This window comes from Alternaria arbusti, assembly GCF_024043155.1.
Source record: "Alternaria arbusti strain BMP 1465 chromosome Unknown scaffold_14, whole genome shotgun sequence".
Lineage (NCBI taxonomy): Eukaryota > Fungi > Ascomycota > Dothideomycetes > Pleosporales > Pleosporaceae > Alternaria > Alternaria arbusti.
In genome coordinates, this window is record NW_026249954.1 from 271,119 (window position 1) to 288,223 (window position 17,105).

Consider the following 17,105-nt stretch of genomic DNA (forward strand, 5'->3'; position numbering starts at 1 on the left):
TGAAAGGAAGTACATCCAACATGGGAGCAGGGAGAATGAATGATCAAATTGCGCCATAGCGAGCTGAAGGAAGTCTTGAGGAAAGAAGATGAATTTGGGATACCAAGAAAACACATCAGCGAGGGTATGTATGCTACATCCACCGATTTCCCACTCATGCACTCACACACGCACCCCCGCGCATCAATCCATCAACAAGCTCTCATACCATCTCCCTTCCTCCGTAACACAACACTTTCTCAAGCTCAAGCTCAAGCCGTAGCCTCAGCCCCCCTCCCCCTAACATAAACCGTCTCCATCCCCCTCGGCACAGCCGTAGGCTGCGCAACAGGCCCCCTCTCCCCCCACGAGATATACGTCGGCGGCTCAGGCTTCGGCCACGAGATACTCTGCCAAGGGAACTCCAGCCCAATACTGTTCTGCGGCGCTGCCACTGCTTCTCGCTCTGCTACAGCGGGGCCAGGGGCGGCAGTAGGTTCCGGTGCAGCGTCAGCAGCGCGTTTCCTTTCTTTGCCCCAGATCACGGTGTAGGTTGGGGGGTTGAGGCCGACGCTGTTGGGTTGCGTGGGCGCGGGGTTAGCGGGGATTTCTACGGGGCCGTCGGAGGGGAAGTCGTCGTCTTCGTTGTCCGCGGGGAGGTCAGGTGGAGATGTGGGTAAGGCATCATCGTCTTCTTGGCGCTTTTTGCCCCAGATTACGGTTACGGTGGGCGGGTTCAGACCGATGCTGTTTGCTTGGGTTGGTTGGGAGGGAGGCGGAAAGTCATCTTCTGGGTACTCTGGGTCTTCTGGGAAGGGCTCCTCGGGAAATGGCTCCTCCGGGAAGGGTTCTTCTGGGTCGGAGGGGTAGGGCTCTTCTTCGGAGGGAGGGTCTGTTGGTTCGGGCTCGTCGTAGTCCCAGGTTACGCTGTAGTTGGGTGGACCTACGGTGATGTCTGCTGAACGTGTGGAGGTGGAAGTAGAGGTCGGAAGAGGGGTTGCGGAAGAGGGAGGAGGGCTGGGCGTCGGAGTTGGAGTGGGCTTTGGAGTGACAGATGGTGTTGGTGTTGGTGTAGGCGTAGGCTTGGGTGTATATGTAGGCTTAGGCGTTGTTGTAGCTGTTGAAGAAGACTTGGATGATGATTTGGAGGTAGACTTCGACGTGCTCTTTGAAGTGCTCTTCTTCGTGGTAGTCTTTGTCATCGTAATCTTACTTGTCTTAGATTTCTTAGTAGTCGTAGAAGTTGGCTTTGCGTTTCTCTTATTCAAATCCCAGCTCACGCTGAACTTCGGCGGAGAGAGGCTGATGATAGCGCTCTTGGTGGTTGAGGGGACTGGAGCTGGGGAAGGTGTTGGCTTAGCAGTTGTCGACGGCTTTGGTGTCGAAGTTGGCTTCTTCGTAGACGTCATAGTGGACTTTGCAGTGGACTTCATCGTCGTTGGCTTCGGTGGCCATGGGTTCCATGGAGGGTAGCCGGGTTTCTTGGTAGATGAAATCTTACTGAATGAAGCAGATTTGGTAGAAGAAGACGCTGGAGGTTTGTAACTAGTGACGGAAGCGGAGCTAGTCATACTGGAGTTCGACCAGATAGGGGGAAGAGATACGATGGAGGAGTACTTCGAAGTTGGCTTTGGCGTTGGCGTTGGCGTTGGTTCCGGTGTAGGTGTCGGTTCTGGCGTAGGCGTTGAGGATGCGCCCGGACCATCTCCGTCCCAGGTAATACTGTAAGATGGTTTCCCGATGCTAAATTGATCGCTAGGCTTAGGTGGGGGGTACCCAGGCTCCTCAGGCTCTTCCGGTTCAGGAGTTGGCTCGGGCCCATCAGTGGCCCAGCTCACCCAGAAGGATGGTTTACCGATGCTAAACTGATCCGTCGGCTTAGAAGGAGGAGGGTAGTCGGGTTCTTGGGGAGCAGGTGTGGGTGCAGGCCCGCTCGTCTCCCAGCTGATCCAGCCGGACGGTGTACCAATACTGAATTGATCAGTAGGCTTGGCTGGAGGCGGGTACTCAGGTTCTTCTGGAGCATCTGTGGGAGCTGGGCCGGTGGTTTCCCAGCTGATCCAGCCCGATGGTGTTCCAAGGCTAATCTCATCAGTTGGCTTGGATGGGACAACGGGCTCTTGTGGCTCTTCGGTGGGTTCTGAGTTGCCAGTGTCCCAAGAGACACTCTGTTTGGGTGGAAGAACGCCAATCTGGCGATGTTGTAAGCCAGCAGGTGCTGCGCGAATGCTATAAAAAGGTTAGTGACAGCTTGCCAGCTCAGTAGACGTGACCTACCTAATGGCAAGACCTAGCAGTGCCAGCACAGTGTTCCTTGCAGGAGCCATGTTCAATCAGCAGTCTCACGAAGGATTGATTGACAGGTTATAAGGACATCTCAGCATCAACTCAATCTTCGCGAATGTACGGCGGAGTTATAGACTTCGCTCGGCTCACCATTCTGGCCGGCCTGACCGCACAAGCGACGATACTGTCTGTAAATGAAAGATACGAGCCTAGACACCATCGTGCCGTACGGAACATCGCTTGCACGTGTGCGATACTCCAGACATTGCATTAGCGATGCTTGATAGTTGTGGTTCCGGGCTCTAGGTCGTGCTTTCGATCTCGCAGCGCAATATATCCAGATAGCCGTCGGGTGCAGCTGTGGCATGACCTGTAAAGGCCTAAATATAGCGATAAATCGTACTCTATAGAGCGTTGATTTGGCGAAACGTGGGACCGTCGGCAGAATTAAAGTGCACGTTGTTTGGCTAATTGCTGGATATTTGATGTGATCGTGACATGCATGCGAACAACCGAGAAGTCCGGGGTCGCTAACGCAATGCCCTTGCAGCTTCATATAAGACGGATCCAGCTCTACATCGCCCAACGTATTCAAAACGTTATCTGTGTACCGTCCTCGCCTGGTCTGGAGGCGGACATGCTTGGCGCTTTCTTGTCCAGACTAAAATGGCATGCGAGGATTTCAACATTCGCTTTGGGAAAGGTGGAAGCTGGTAGCGACTTACTCCAGGGTACCATGCAGTCCATCTACGCTCCAGATCATCTATGTTTAGACAAGACGAGATCAGTCTTGTAGATACTCGTACTGATAACGTCCTTGGCAGTTTTTCAGCCAGTGTGGCATCTGTTTGAAGCCAGCCATACTTTCCTGCCGGTAGCCGACGCGGTCTTGACAGATGCATGCCTGGCTGATGAAGAAGCCAATCCAGGCAACAGCTGAGTTCTTGTGTTTTGGCGAGGTGTCGAGAAATGCTCGCACAATTTGTGTTGCATACACGTGGTATGTAACGTCGAAGTTTTACCCGTCCGCCGGGGGATCGAACAGCTGGTCCAGGGGCCACTTGCGTATTGCTCTTATGCTGAGTGGGGTGACGTGACCCGCTTCATACATCTCAAGACCAGCCCAACCTATCATTGCAGCATTGTCGGTGCAGAACTTGGGCGGTGGAAAATGCAACTCAACATCCGGATAACCATGGGCGCAAAGCGTCTTCGCAAGTCTTACAGCCGTTAGCATCCCAGTCGACGAAATTATGTGTCCTCGCTACTGCAGGCAGACTTACATGTGCCGGAGAAACGAGTTGGCAGCCACGCCACCCGCCATGACAACCGCAGGCACGGCTAGAGTATCTTCTTGAGTCTGCAAGCCTAGAACTACTCGGGAAGCGACATGCTCAAATGCTGCGCGCATGGTCTCGCGTGCAAGATCCATGCGCTCTTCAAGGCTAACATCTGCCGCCGTTCGCTCGACTTTGTTGAATTTTCTACTGACCGGATCCATGCCAAACCGAACGATGCGCTCAACCATTGTCGTGATACCTGAAAAGCTCAGCTCAAGACTGTTGATCTTGACACCTCCACCTGATTTAGTCAAGGGCCGATTGAGTGCCCAGCCCCATTTTGTCGCGCTCTTCTGCATAGCGTCTTCATGATTCAAAGGAACTTGGTACCAATCGTATAGGTGTCCATGAGTATCCAAGTATGTCTTGGCTGAATAGGTTGGTGGCCTCGTTACATGGGTTGATGCGTCGTCAGATATTGACTTGCGGGAGCGATCGGGCAACGAGAATGCCTCGAGGAGCGCTCCATACATGGTGCTCTTTGAGGTTTCTAGTAACTCTGTAGGCAGCACTACACGAGCGATCTTGTCCAAACACTCTCCCACAGCAATGTCTTTTGTAGAACCCAGCACGCGGTGGTCCGTCAAAGACGCCGAGTGTATGAGCAGCGTATGACCACCTGAGGCGAGGATGGATAGGAACGGGAACTTTGGCGTGGTTTGTATCGACGTCGAATCGTAGATGCCGCTGTGTTCAGGCTCGATGTGGGCTTCGAGGGCGCTGACCATGCGTGGCGTAAGCGCATGAGCCTGCATGTGGTGGACTCCGACGAGAGGTTTCTAGTATCGCTATCAGCAGCAAGTCCGTAGAGAGAAGCTCGCGCAGTACCTGCCATGCTACAGCGAGTCCCTTGGCGGTATCAAGACCCGTGAAGAGATTACTGCGCATGCCTGGCCCACGAGTGACAGACACAAAATCAGGCAGCCTTCGTGTCGCGAGATCGACTGTGCTTGCTTGCGCATCTTCTGGAGGAATCCCTCCATCTCGCATCGGCAGAGAGCGCATAGCTTCATGGAGAAGCATGGCCAGGTTCTCTTGGTGCGACAGAAGGGACACCAGCGGGTGAACGCCCTGATAGACGGCATTGTCCGATGTCACTTTCTTGTGGAAGTGCAACTGCGCTGTCGTCCGGCCGTGCCGAGTCTCTTTTTCCACTATGGCGACCGAGGTATCATCGCAAGACGTCTCGATGGCCAGCGTCATCAGACAGCGGCGAGGCCTCCATTGCGGGGGCGGAAGGATTCGCGATCGGACGACGGCTTGGAGTGTTCTGCATCGAGGTCGCATGCCTCGCAGGTCGGCAAGGGCTTGGTGTCGGCGAGACGTGGTGTTGATGCACAATTCTGCATTACCGGCGGAAGGGTTCCGAGCGGCCTGGGCCCTGTGACGTACTGGCTAGCACCCGAAGCTTCGAGCCTCACATGCCAACGCGCCCATTTGACATCACCTGAGTCGTCTCCCCTAACCGTCTCGACGATGCGATTTACACCCGACGTTTCTCCCCCTCATGGCTGACGTAGACAAGAAGACGGATGGCCCCGAGCCATATTCCTCGACGGGCTTCGACTTCACCCTATTGCCCGACTACGCGAACGACTTTGTCGAAGAAGACCATTTTATCGAATTCGAGAAAGCCCTCGCTGCGCCTGAGAATTCACCATCCACCGAAGACCTCACGGCTCTGCCGCCCGATCGAACCTTCATCTCCGCCCAAAACGACTGGCGGCCGGTCCACCAGCGCGTCAAGCGGCGCAAGAAGAGCAAGGCGCCCCCGCGACGCGGCAAGGACGAGACGCGCGAAGGCTTCGTTTATGTGCTGCTCAAGTGGCCGCTGCTCCTGGTCGTGCTGGGGTGGCTGTTCTTCCTCAGCATCGCCTACGTCTTTACTCGCCTGTACATATACCTATACGAGCACTGGATCACATGGCGAGGCACACGGCAGAGACTAAGGCAGCGGCTGCAGGATGCGCGATCCTACCAAGAGTGGATTGAGGGCGCAAAGGAGCTCGACGCATATCTGGGCAACGAGTCGTGGAAGGAGAAGGCCGACTATGCCTATTACGACAGCAAGACGATTGCAAGAGTACACCAGCAGATGGTCAAACTGCGGGAAAAGGCCGAAGCAGAAGAGAAGAGCGGGCCAGGATCAAAAGCCTCACAAGGCCAACACACGGCTGTCGAGGACCTTCGTGCGCTCCTAGAAGGTAAGCGCCCCGTCTTTCCCACGCCGCAGAACACATCTAACGTCGCATTTAGCCTCCATGAAGAACAACTTCGTCGGCTTCGAGAACCCCCGACTGTACAGCGAGACGTACTACGGAACCAAAGACCTCGTCCAGAAATTCGTCGACGAAGCCGAGACGTCGCTCACTTTCCTCCTGCAAACCACACAGCTCGATGCAGAGAACAAGCGCGCCCTGTTCAAACACCTCGGCAGCAACTTCGGTCGTACTGCGCTATGTCTGTCTGGAGGAGCGACATTTGCATACTACCACTTCGGTGTGGCCAAGGCTCTCATGGATGCTGAATTGCTGCCCGAAGTCATCACTGGTACATCTGGTGGAGCTCTCGTAGCTGCACTGCTATGTACGAGGACCGACGATGAACTCAAGAAACTACTTGTACCCGCTCTGGCCCATCGCATCACGGCTTGCCACGAAGGTATCCTTACATGGTCAAAGAGATGGTACAAGACAGGAGCGAGATTCGACAGCGTCGATTGGGCAAAGAAGTGCGCCTGGATGACTCGTGGCAGTCTGACGTTCAAGGAAGCATATCAGAGGACTGGACGTATACTGAACGTCTCTTGTGTGCCCTCCGACCCCCACTCTCCGACCATCTTAGCCAACTACATCACGGCTCCGGACTGTGTTGTCTGGTCAGCAGTTTTGGCATCTGCTGCCGTCCCTGGAATTCTCAACCCAGTGGTCCTCATGAAAAAGAACAAGGACGGCACTCTTTCACCCTACTCTTTTGGACACAAGTGGAAGGATGGAAGTCTCCGGACAGACATTCCACTGAAAGCGCTGAACCTCCACTTTAATGTCCGATTTTCAATCGTTAGCCAGGTCAACCCTCATATCAATATCTTCTTCTTCTCATCTCGTGGCTCGGTTGGTCGGCCTGTCACCCATCGCCGTGGACGCGGATGGAGAGGTGGTTTCCTTGGTTCCGCCACAGAGCAGGTACGTCAGCCACACAACGGACTTACAATACGCATGCTAATCAACTGATTCAGTATCTCAAGCTCGATCTCAACAAATGGCTAAAGGTGCTTCGCCATCTCGAGCTTCTACCGCGACCACTAGGCCAGGACTGGAGTGAACTTTGGCTGCAACGCTTCAGTGGGACCATTACCATCTGGCCCAAGTCCATACCTTCAGACTTTTTGTATATCCTCACGGACCCAACCCCAGAGCGACTAGCACGCATGATACATGTTGGGCAACAGTCGGCTTTCCCCAAGCTGAAGTTCATCGCGAATCGTGCCAAGTTGGAATATGCCATTCAGGAAGGAAGACGGAGATTCAGACCTCGTGGGGCACGCGATGACGACATTGTCAACACTCTCAGCGAAGAAGACCTTCGTAGCTTGCTCAAGCGCACAGGGAGCGATGGCCCTGACGGTGAGGCTCTATACCCAGCTTCAGAATCAGAGTCCTCCTCCACTGCAGGACCATCGCGGCCTAGCTCGCCCGTGAATCTCCCTCTTGGTCTTACATTCGCGCGTAAAAAGAAGAACGCGCCAGCTGATCTAGCAAACACTGCTGAGAAGCCAGACACCCCCGACAGTCCATCGTTGGGAAAACGATTGAGTGGATGGTGGTCCGCTATGTCGCCTCAAGCCACAACACACTCCACAGCCCTCAGAGCTCGTCCCCGTGATTCGCCATTCAGTCACGATCGTCCTAATTCGATGTTCGAGTTCCGACCAAGCGGCGACATTATAGACGTCCCTACGGGAAGAAAGCAGAGTAGGGTTTTCGACGACTCGGATGATGCCGAGGGAAGTCAAGATGTACCAAGGCGCAGACAGCAGCATAAAGGAGGCATGTTTGGCGATACCGATGCTGGTATGAAAGACGCTGAGGATCATGGCGAGGCAGCAGATTTCGGTGACGACGAGGAAGACCGAGACGAAGTGCAAAGTGTTGGATTGGGTCTTGGTGTCGAGGGGCAGGGTTTATAGATTGCCTTCCTTCGCCTTCTACCTAGATTAGAATGTAACAATATTAATGGCAAAATTATTTATTTTTAGCTTATGATCCGCTTCTTTTAGGGCCGCGAAAGCCGCATAGAACGTAGACAGCGCGTATGAGGGCATGATCTAGCATTACGAATCATCTCGCCTCATAATGATTCTTCCATCTTTTCTTAGGACTAATATCTCGCATATGTCCGGATGCTCTCGCGACAACGCTAGCGCTTACGCACGTGATAGTCGCGTTTGGCAGGCTTGGCATGTCGTCATAGAGAACACGCTCTGAACGCGCGATCACACGGCAGCCTGCGCCTGTCAGAAATCAACTCGACGACCACTTCCACCCTTCCAAACAGATGGACAACGCCCCCAGAAGAGCGCCATGGGTGTCACTGGCCTCTGGACCGTTCTGCAGCCCTGCGCGCGGCCAATCAAGATCGAAACGCTGAACAAGAAGCGCCTCGCCGTCGATGCCTCCATCTGGATATACCAGTTCCTCAAGGCCGTGCGCGACAAGGAAGGAAACGCTTTACGGAACAGCCATATCGTTGGTTTCTTTCGCCGAGTATGCAAGCTTCTCTTCATCGGCATCAAGCCCGTCTTCGTCTTCGATGGCGGCGCACCGGCGTTGAAGCGACAAACCATCAACAACCGCAAGTCGCGACGTGAAGGTAGACGAGAAGATGCGGTCCGGACAGCTGGAAAGTTGCTGGCTATACAAATGCAGAGGGCTGCTGAGGAAGAAGAGAAGAGGCGGAAGGAAGCTGCCAAGCATCCAAGAGAGGAGCCACCGCAACAGGAGGAAGAGATACCCGATAATCTGGTCTATGCGGAGGAACTTCTGCAGACGCCCCAGGAGCGAACAGAAAATCGCACCTTCAAGAAGAAGGACCAATATCACCTTCCGGACCTGGGCAAGTCCATGTCAGAAATGGGGGCTGCGAATGATCCCAGAGTCATGTCGCTCGAAGAGCTGGAGGAGTACGCACGTCAATTTGACAGAGGCGAAGATATCAATGTCTATGACTTCTCCAAGATTGACTTCGATGGTCATTTCTTCCAGAGCCTGCCTCCGGCTGATAGGTACAATATCTTGAACGCAGCCAGGCTACGAAGTCGACTCAGGATGGGACACTCAAAAGAACAGCTTGACGCAATGTTTCCAGACAGGATGGCTTTCTCCAAGTTCCAAATCGAGCGTGTGCGCGAACGTAATGAACTTACGCAGCGATTGATGAACCTCAACGGGATGAACGACGATGCATTTGGCGCAGGCGGATTCAATCGCGTTGCGGGCGAGAGAGATAGGGAGTATGTTCTCGTCAAGAACGACGGAGTGGAAGGCGGTTGGGCCCTCGGAGTTGTGCTGAACAAGGAAGAGGGCAAAGCTCACAAGCCGATCAACGTGGACCTACCAGAGCGCCCTGCTGAAGAAGAACAAGAATGGGAGGACGATGAAGACTTCGAGGACGTCCCAATCGAGGGCCTGAACAGGCTGCCAAAGCCCAAGGGGAGCTTGAGCGCCCAAGAGAAGGAGGGCCGTGAGTTCATCGCGAACGAGCTTGCGACACGACGCAGAAGGCTTTACAAGTCGAGGAGAGAGAAGCCAGTACAGTCTAAACCACAAAGGGCTACCCCGGTCAACCAGGATCCAGACTCGTTGTTCCTTGCGGATGACAACGAAGAAGAGGAAGACTGGGAGAACGTTCCGATGAACGGGGCGATCGATGTGGATGATGCAGGGGATGATGTTGAGAACGAGCAGTTACAGCAAGCCATTGCCTTGTCAATGCAACCCGAGAAACAAGCTGTCGCTGAGGAATCTGACGACGATCCAATGCGTGAAGTTTTCGAACAGAAGCGTGCCGCTGAAGCCAATCCTTTCGCTGGAACGAAGGGTTCTGGAATGGCTATCGCAAGGCTTGCCAATCAACGCAGTAACAAGCTTGCTCCAAAAGGTCCTTTTGAAGGAAGCGACAGTGAAGAGGATATGGACTTGCAGGCTGCACTAGCGGAGTCTCGCAAGTCCAAACGTCCAGTTAAGCCAAGGAAATCGTCATTTACACAACAGGACCCAACACCAGCACCCGCTATCAAGTCTGCACCAAAGCCGAAGAACGCTGCCGGTTTTGACGGGCCGCTCCCCTTCGAAAGACTCAACCTAGGCAACTCTCTTTTAGGCAAGAAGAAAATGGACAAGCTCGAAGAAGACAACGCAGGCGGTTTCGAAAGAGACTATGGGCAAGATAAGAAGGATGCCGTGCCACTTCCACCGTGGTTCAGCGGCCAAAGAGATATTGCAAAGGAAGTGAATGCTCAACGGCAAGAAGAGAAGGAACAGTGGGAAGAAGCACGTCAGGAGGAGAAGTCCAGATTCCAGTTCCAGCAGCTCCCAACCCTTCGAAAGCCAGAGACCAAAGAAGTTATTGATTTAGATGCGCCAGCTAGCCAAAATCAGGACCAAGTGATTGCAATCGACTCAGACGACGAGGCTGATGCACAGATGGAAGACGTTCCAGTTGAGGATACCAAATTGAGGATGGGCGATCTCGCTGACAAAGTCAAGGCGGAGCCCCCTAGACCGCTTTCTCCGCAGCAGAAGTCGCCTCCCCGCCAAGATCCTAGTCTGGTGAAGAAGACCCCATTTGCGGATGATTCTGATGAGGAACCAGTGGATTGGTCTGAGAGCGAGCCTGAAGACGAGAGACATGTACAGCAGAAGTCGACCACCGGCGGGAAATCAGAGCCAACCGTTGTGCACCCTCCAAGGTTTCCGTCCGAAGAATCGGAAGAGTTTGAGGATGTACCCATGCAAACAGAGACAGCCGATTTGACTGAACCTACTAAGTCGGCATCTCCAGAGTTTGAAGACGTGCCTATGCAGGGCGAACCTGTTTCAGCAGCTGCACCCCCAAAATCACCATCGCCAGTGTTTGAAAATGTTCCCATTCGCCAGGAACGACCACGTCGACCACCAAGGGAGCTATCGCCTTTGCAAGGTCCAGACGATCTGACAAAGCCTATCGTCCCTCACAGTGGCGTAGCAGATGACAGCGCACCTCTAGACATGCCTGAAGGTAACGACTCGGATCAGTACTCTGATCCTGAGGACGAAGAACTCTTCGCATCTCTAGCGAAAGAAGCAGAAGAGCATGCGCGATTCGCTCAAGAACTGTCCAACAACACTGCAGCCAGGGTAAATTTCGATGACGAGCTCAAACAGCTCCGTGCACAGCAAAAGAAAGACCGTAGAGATGCGGATGAAGTCACCCAGACCATGATATCCGAGTGCCAGCACTTGTTAACTTTGTTCGGACTGCCGTACATCACAGCGCCTATGGAAGCCGAAGCGCAATGCGCCGAACTGGTCACACTTGGCCTTGTGGACGGCATCGTGACCGACGACTCCGATACCTTTCTCTTCGGCGGTACGCGTGTCTACAAGAACATGTTCAACGCAGCCAAATTTGTCGAATGCTACCTCGCCCAAGACCTCACCAATGAATTCAGCCTCACACGGGAGAAGATGATTGCAATTGCCCAATTGCTTGGCAGCGACTACACAACAGGCATTCCAGGCATCGGGCCCGTAACCGCGCTTGAAATCCTCTCCGAGTTCCAAGACCTAGAGTCTTTCCGAACCTGGTGGGATGGCGTCCAAAGTGGGACTATCAAGAAAGAAGAAGACGCAAAGAAACCGTTCCGAAAACGGTTCCGCAAGAACCAGGCTACCAAACTCTTCCTACCGCCAGGGTTCCCAGATCCTCGTGTAGCCGAAGCTTACCTTCATCCCGAGGTCGACAGTGACCCTGAGCCGTTCCAATGGGGCGTCCCCGATCTGGCTGCTTTGCGTTCTTTCTTGAGTTCTCAGATTGGATGGAGTCCTGAGAGGACGGATGAGGTGCTTGTCCCTGTTATCAAGGATATGAATCGAAGGGAGAAGGAGGGTACGCAGGCGAATATTACTCGGTTCTTTGAGGGGGGTGTCGGGGCTGGCGCTTTTGCGCCGAGAGTGAGGAATGCGGAGAGTGGGCCGAGTGGGAAGAAGAAGGGTACTGGGGCGGCTGGAAAGAGGTTGGGTGCTGCGTTGAATCGGTTGGCGGGGAAGGATGGAGAGGCAGGAGATGGAGTGGCGACTGCAGGTGGAGAAGCGGAAGTTGTGCATGAGACGACTACTGGCGGAACAGGCAGGAAGAAGAGGAAGGCTGCAAGTAAGCCTGTGTCTTTGGCTGAAAAGGAAGATGGAGATGTGACTGCCAGTGTCGAGGAAGAGGAAGAAGATGAGCTTTACAAGGAGCCCACGGCTAAGAAACCAAGGAAGACGCGGAAAGGGAAAGCAGCCAAGTAACTTAGAACAATCTCGATATCATCTATCATTACATCTACCCAACCCATATCTTACACAATACAACATCCATTCTGATGTCCTCATAACTTTACGCTCCCACCCTCGATCTTCTTCAGGTCGTCCATCGTAAACCTCTTATAAGTCCCGTCCCTCAACCAATACAAGATATCCCCCTTCTCCTCGACAACCCCCGGATCAATACCCTCCTTCTGCAACTCAACCTTCTGTTGCTTATTAGTACCCGTCAACTGCATCTCCCTGGTAACCCGAATCCAAACGGGCACCGCAAACGCCGGCAACTCTCTCTTAACATGCTGCGCCAGCTCCGCAAGTAACCTCTCCCCCACCTCACCAACGCCCTGCTCAAACACAACCGCCGCACACCCCGCGCGCCCATCATGTCCCGGAACACTAACGCCGTATACATTCGCCTCAGCAACGCTGTCATGTTTGCCCACGGCCTCCGATACCTCAGCCGTAGACACATTCTCCGCTTTCCAACGAAACGTATCGCCAATGCGATCGACAAACCAGAACCTCCCTTCCGCGTCCCAGCGCATGAGATCGCCAGACCGGAAATACGCATCCCCTTTCGCCTTGACATTCCGAATAATCTTCGAGTTGGTTGCCTTCTCGTTGCCGTAGTAGCCTTGGAACCCGTCTTTTATATTGTCTGCATCCAGTTTACCGAGTAACTCGCCGGGCTCGTTGTAGTCGCTGATGTGGCACAGACCGGTTTTGGGGTCGCGGAGGGGCTCCGGGGGATCAGCGTTGGGATCCATACGCACGAGGGTGAGTTTGCGCGTCATGAGGAAGTTGGCGAGGAGGCCGTTGCGGGCGATTGCGCCGCTGGAAAAGGAGTTTGAAGAGCAGTTGAAGAGGCCGCCGGGGGCTTCGGTTGCGGCGTAGAATTCGTAGATGGTGCTGATGCCGAAGCGTTGTTTGAAGGGCTCCCAGACGTCTGGGCGCAGGCCGTTGCCAAAGGCGGCGCGGAGGTGGTGCTGTTTGTCGAGGGGGGAGAGCGGCGCCGAGAGCAGGTAGCGACATGTTTCGCCGACGTAGTGCAGGATTGTGGCGTGTGAGGAGCGGATCTCGGGCCAGAAGGTCTTGTGGGAGAATTTCTTGGATAGGTGGATTGTGCTGCCGGCGCGTAGGACGGCGCAGGCGCCCAGGACGGAGGCGGAGCTGTGGTAGAGGGGCATGGAGGTGTAGACGATGTCGTTCTTTAGTGACATCCAGCTTGCGGCGAACTTTGCGCCGCCGCCGCATTTGCCCCAGGACATTACGGCGGGTTTGGGCAGGCCCGTCGTGCCGGACGTGTAGATGAGCATGGCCATGCTGCTGCGCTTTTGGTCGGAGCGAGCCGAGTCGGGGAGGCGCGTCGGCGGGTGCGTGAGGATGGTCGAGGTCAGGGCGTCGTCGAAGAAGATGATTTCGAGGTTTCGCTGCGCAGTCAGAGGCTCGGAGACGGCGTCAGCTTCGACGGCGGCTTGGGGAGTCTGTGTCTGGTTCTTGACTGATTGTGGGACGTCGGACGGTTCCTGCTCAAACGTGTATTTGACCTTGTCTGCGTGGTGGACGCGAGTGAGGCCATGCTCCTTCAGCGCGTCTTCGCTGAACTTGTCCCTGCTCTCCTGGTCCACCAGCACCAAGCGCGCGGTACTCGTCTTGACGGTATGGACCAACGGCTTGCCGGAGAGGTTGTAGTTGATAAAGGCGGGCTTCGCGCCAATGCTCCAGAGGCCAAACCAGACCCAGATGAAGACGTCCGAGTTGACAAAGTCCATTGCGACAATCTCATCCTTGTCCACGCCCTTGCTCTTCAGCCAGTTCCCGTACCGCAGCACGACGTCGTAAGCCTGCGCATACGTCCATGTCTTGCCCTGGAAGATGATCCACGCATGGTCTGCGCGCGCAGAGGAGTGGGCATGCGCCTCGAGTTCGTAGAAGAGGTTCAGCGTGTCGCGTCGTTCCTGCTGCGCGCCGACGATGCTGCTGCCGATGAACGAAGACAGGAGGGGCCAGTCGTAGGTGAAGCCATGGCGGCCATTAAGATACGCGAGACCAGCTGCGGCGGCGGGCAGCGCAAAGGGAAGAACTGGCAGTGCAATGTGTCAGCGAGCTGCGCCGTGTGGTTACAGGCTGACGCGAGATTACCTGACATAACCGGTAACCAATAGATCTGGAGCAACAACGAAACGTATAAAAAAAATGCTACAACCGCGCAATGTCCAGTATTCGCATTAACAAAAGGAGAGACTTGATCAGATACAATCCACTCATCAACTTTCCGCGACACCCCGTTGTCGCCAGCTAGTGACGTTTGACCACACAGCTAGCGGCAGTGGGCACCATGGGAGCTGTGGAGCCGAGGCATTTAGGGGCACCCCAGTCGTCTCTCGAGTAAGCCTGCCCACCTTCCCTCCGATATCCTGAAGTGGCTGCATTCCCCTCATCGCCCAGACATGGCCAACCTCTTGCGTTGCCCGTAGAAAGCCACATGCTACTCCGCGTCGGTGGCATGTAAGTATAGTGTCAATTGGGTGCAGCTGTCCTGCCCCAGCATGCTCATCCAGCAGCTGAATGGTAAACCATCGCCGAGACAATGGCTATAAATCACGTCTGGGTATCTTGACACGCACAAAGAAGAAACGTCGGTATGATAGTCAAACAATCTCAAGTAGGAATGCCGCTTGCGGCAGCCACCGCAGCTGTTTGCTTCAGATGGCCTTTGTCCAGTACCCGGCCATCATGACAAAGACGCCTACAGGCTACTGCACACTCAAATGCCGTCCGGCATCATGGCAAGAGACGTATCGATTTTTCGCTTGGTCAGGTTCAAGAGTCGTCTGAAGCATAGACGTCTTCGTATGTTTGCTACGTGCATGAATGAAATGTCACCTGCTAATGTGCTCAAGTGAACAAACATTGTCCCAGATCAAGACAGGCGCTTCCAGTAGTATAATGGCGTTCGCAAGTCACGACTTCGAGGTGACTCAATCCCCGGATCTCATGGATGTCTCAGCTTTCGAAAACGCCCCTTCAGTTAGCGAGGAGGAGCCGACACAGCGAGAGATCAACGACATGCAACTAGCTCAAGCGATCCGCTACCTGACTGACGAAGGAGGCGATGACACTGGTACCACTTATATGGATGGCGTTGAAACGATCGACGAGGATCTCCTCCAGCGACTTCCTCCGCAAGAAAGCAACTTCGACGACCAGCTGTATCAGCGCGCGCAAGCTATGATTCGTCAAGCGCGGCTCGAGTTTGAAGAAGAAGCTACGCGAGAAGATTCATCGTCTTCGCTAGGCGGGGATTCTCCTACGTCGATGATCATAGAGGAGGTATCAGAATCCGATACGCCTTCTGCAACGCAAGCCCTTTATCGAAGAGGCGATACACCGGACGAACCTCAGGCCATGCCCCCCAAACAAGTGCCTGCAGCAGAAACAAAGGTACGGCGCGAGGAACGGTTCAAGTACGGTGGCCCGAACAACGAACCTGAAAAGTGGCACCAGAACTATCCAGCCTCGCTGCCGTTTCCAGAGACCTTCCAGATGGCGCATTGGGAGAGTCTCAAGATTGACTTTGATCTTTCCGAGTCTGGCAAGAAGATGAAGGCAGAGGGCAAGATTGTCGAGACCAACATACCTTTTGATCGCCCTGAATTGGAGCAGTACAAGAACCTCCCGGTATACGAGTCCGGATCACGCTTCAAGCTTCCGATACCCAGTGCCAAAGTTCAAGAGGAGATCAGCAATTTGGGAACTCCTGGAAGCCTGGAAGAGGTTGTGGAAGAAATGAACCAAAATGATGATAAAGTGCGCGTCGGCAACTATAAATATACGCCACGAGTCTTCCTGGACAAATTCTCCGCAGGAACTCAAGGTGAGCAATGTAGTTTTCTTTTGGATGTGTCTCGCTAACATGAACCTGGTAGATCCTACAACGATCCGCGATGCTGTCAACACGACACCTGTCAAGTCTCGTACCGGTGCTATTGGCCGCAGTATTGATCAGCCACGCCTAGAAGACGAGGATGCGCATGCTATAGGGGACAAAGCTCGTGCGGCACAGTCGGCAGCTCGCATAGCTCGTGAAAAGGTCCGTAAGGCAGAGGAAGCTCTCAACGCAGCAAAGCAGGCGAACCTGGGAATACATACAGTACCCCCACAAACCACTTCACCTGTCGCTAGGAAGCTCAATCGAGAGCGCGCGACATCCCTCGAGCGTAGCCCGAGACGCCAAAGCGGTGTCAGTACTGCAGCTCCCAGTCCTGCATCGCCGACTAAGACTAGTATCCATCCACAGGTGGTCATCCCGAAAGGGCCAAATGGCCGTCAGCCAAAGTCTACCCAGGCTTCTGCTCCCAAGACCACCACCAAGAAACAGCCCAAGCGTAAACGCAGTCTCAGCGAACAAAACTACACCCCCGAGACCAAGCGTTCCAAATCTATCGTCTCTTCTTCACGAAAAAGTAGCAGAACCAAGACGCAAAAGTCTCCAGGTAAAGCCGTCCACTTCCAGCCCGATGAATCTGACGACTCCGACGAGCTTTCTGACGACGACCTCGCAAAAGATGTCCAGGAACTCACCACCGTTGCCACGTCCACCAAGACCAAGCCTACCAAAAAGACCACCAAAACCACAGCTGTTACGAAAAAGATGAGCAAAGCGGCTGCAGCAGGGAGAGCGGCGCGCAAAGCGAAGGCAGGGAGAGAGGTTGATCTTGACGACGAACATGCGATTCAGATGGCGAAGGAGCGGAGGTCGAAGTCGCCGGGAAGGGTTGTGAAGGGGAGTACGAGGAGTGGAGCGAAGTATTTGAAGGGGTGAGGTGGTGATACTGGGGTAGTTGTATTGGTGGTTTGGGGCTGGGATGATGGGTTTGATAGAGTTTATTTTGTAATCATTCAATACTAAATTGTTTTTCCCTGCTCTCGAGAC

The 17,105-nt window shown here is 54.2% G+C and overlaps 6 protein-coding genes across 6 annotated transcripts; 3 read left to right on the forward strand and 3 right to left on the reverse strand.

The window, feature by feature from the left end:
- Positions 1 to 251: 251 nt before the first annotated feature.
- Positions 252 to 2,306, reverse strand: J4E86_008649 (uncharacterized protein; the record flags this gene model as incomplete). Its single annotated transcript, XM_051449160.1, has 2 exons — positions 252 to 2,208; positions 2,257 to 2,306. 2 exons carry the CDS (start codon positions 2,304 to 2,306, stop codon positions 252 to 254), a joined length of 2,007 nt encoding a protein of 668 aa, XP_051299579.1.
- A 977-nt stretch (positions 2,307 to 3,283) lies between these two features.
- Positions 3,284 to 4,360, reverse strand: J4E86_008650 (uncharacterized protein; the record flags this gene model as incomplete). Its single annotated transcript, XM_051449161.1, has 2 exons — positions 3,284 to 3,485; positions 3,549 to 4,360. The coding sequence occupies 2 exons, from the start codon at positions 4,358 to 4,360 to the stop codon at positions 3,284 to 3,286; spliced, it is 1,014 nt and encodes a 337-aa protein (XP_051299580.1).
- A 752-nt stretch (positions 4,361 to 5,112) lies between these two features.
- Positions 5,113 to 7,794, forward strand: J4E86_008651 (uncharacterized protein; the record flags this gene model as incomplete). The annotated part of the gene is made up of 3 exons (XM_051449162.1): positions 5,113 to 5,809; positions 5,862 to 6,790; positions 6,844 to 7,794. The coding sequence occupies 3 exons, from the start codon at positions 5,113 to 5,115 to the stop codon at positions 7,792 to 7,794; spliced, it is 2,577 nt and encodes an 858-aa protein (XP_051299581.1).
- A 394-nt stretch (positions 7,795 to 8,188) lies between these two features.
- On the forward strand, positions 8,189 to 12,154 carry J4E86_008652 (uncharacterized protein; the record flags this gene model as incomplete). The annotated part of the gene is made up of 1 exon (XM_051449163.1): positions 8,189 to 12,154. The coding sequence occupies one exon, from the start codon at positions 8,189 to 8,191 to the stop codon at positions 12,152 to 12,154; it is 3,966 nt and encodes a 1,321-aa protein (XP_051299582.1).
- Positions 12,155 to 12,234: 80 nt separating this feature from the next.
- J4E86_008653 (uncharacterized protein) lies at positions 12,235 to 14,318 on the reverse strand (the record flags this gene model as incomplete). Its single annotated transcript, XM_051449164.1, has 2 exons — positions 12,235 to 14,252; positions 14,312 to 14,318. 2 exons carry the CDS (start codon positions 14,316 to 14,318, stop codon positions 12,235 to 12,237), a joined length of 2,025 nt encoding a protein of 674 aa, XP_051299583.1.
- Positions 14,319 to 15,118: 800 nt separating this feature from the next.
- On the forward strand, positions 15,119 to 16,994 carry J4E86_008654 (uncharacterized protein; the record flags this gene model as incomplete). The annotated part of the gene is made up of 2 exons (XM_051449165.1): positions 15,119 to 16,046; positions 16,099 to 16,994. The coding sequence occupies 2 exons, from the start codon at positions 15,119 to 15,121 to the stop codon at positions 16,992 to 16,994; spliced, it is 1,824 nt and encodes a 607-aa protein (XP_051299584.1).
- Between the last annotated feature and the right edge of the window lie 111 nt (positions 16,995 to 17,105).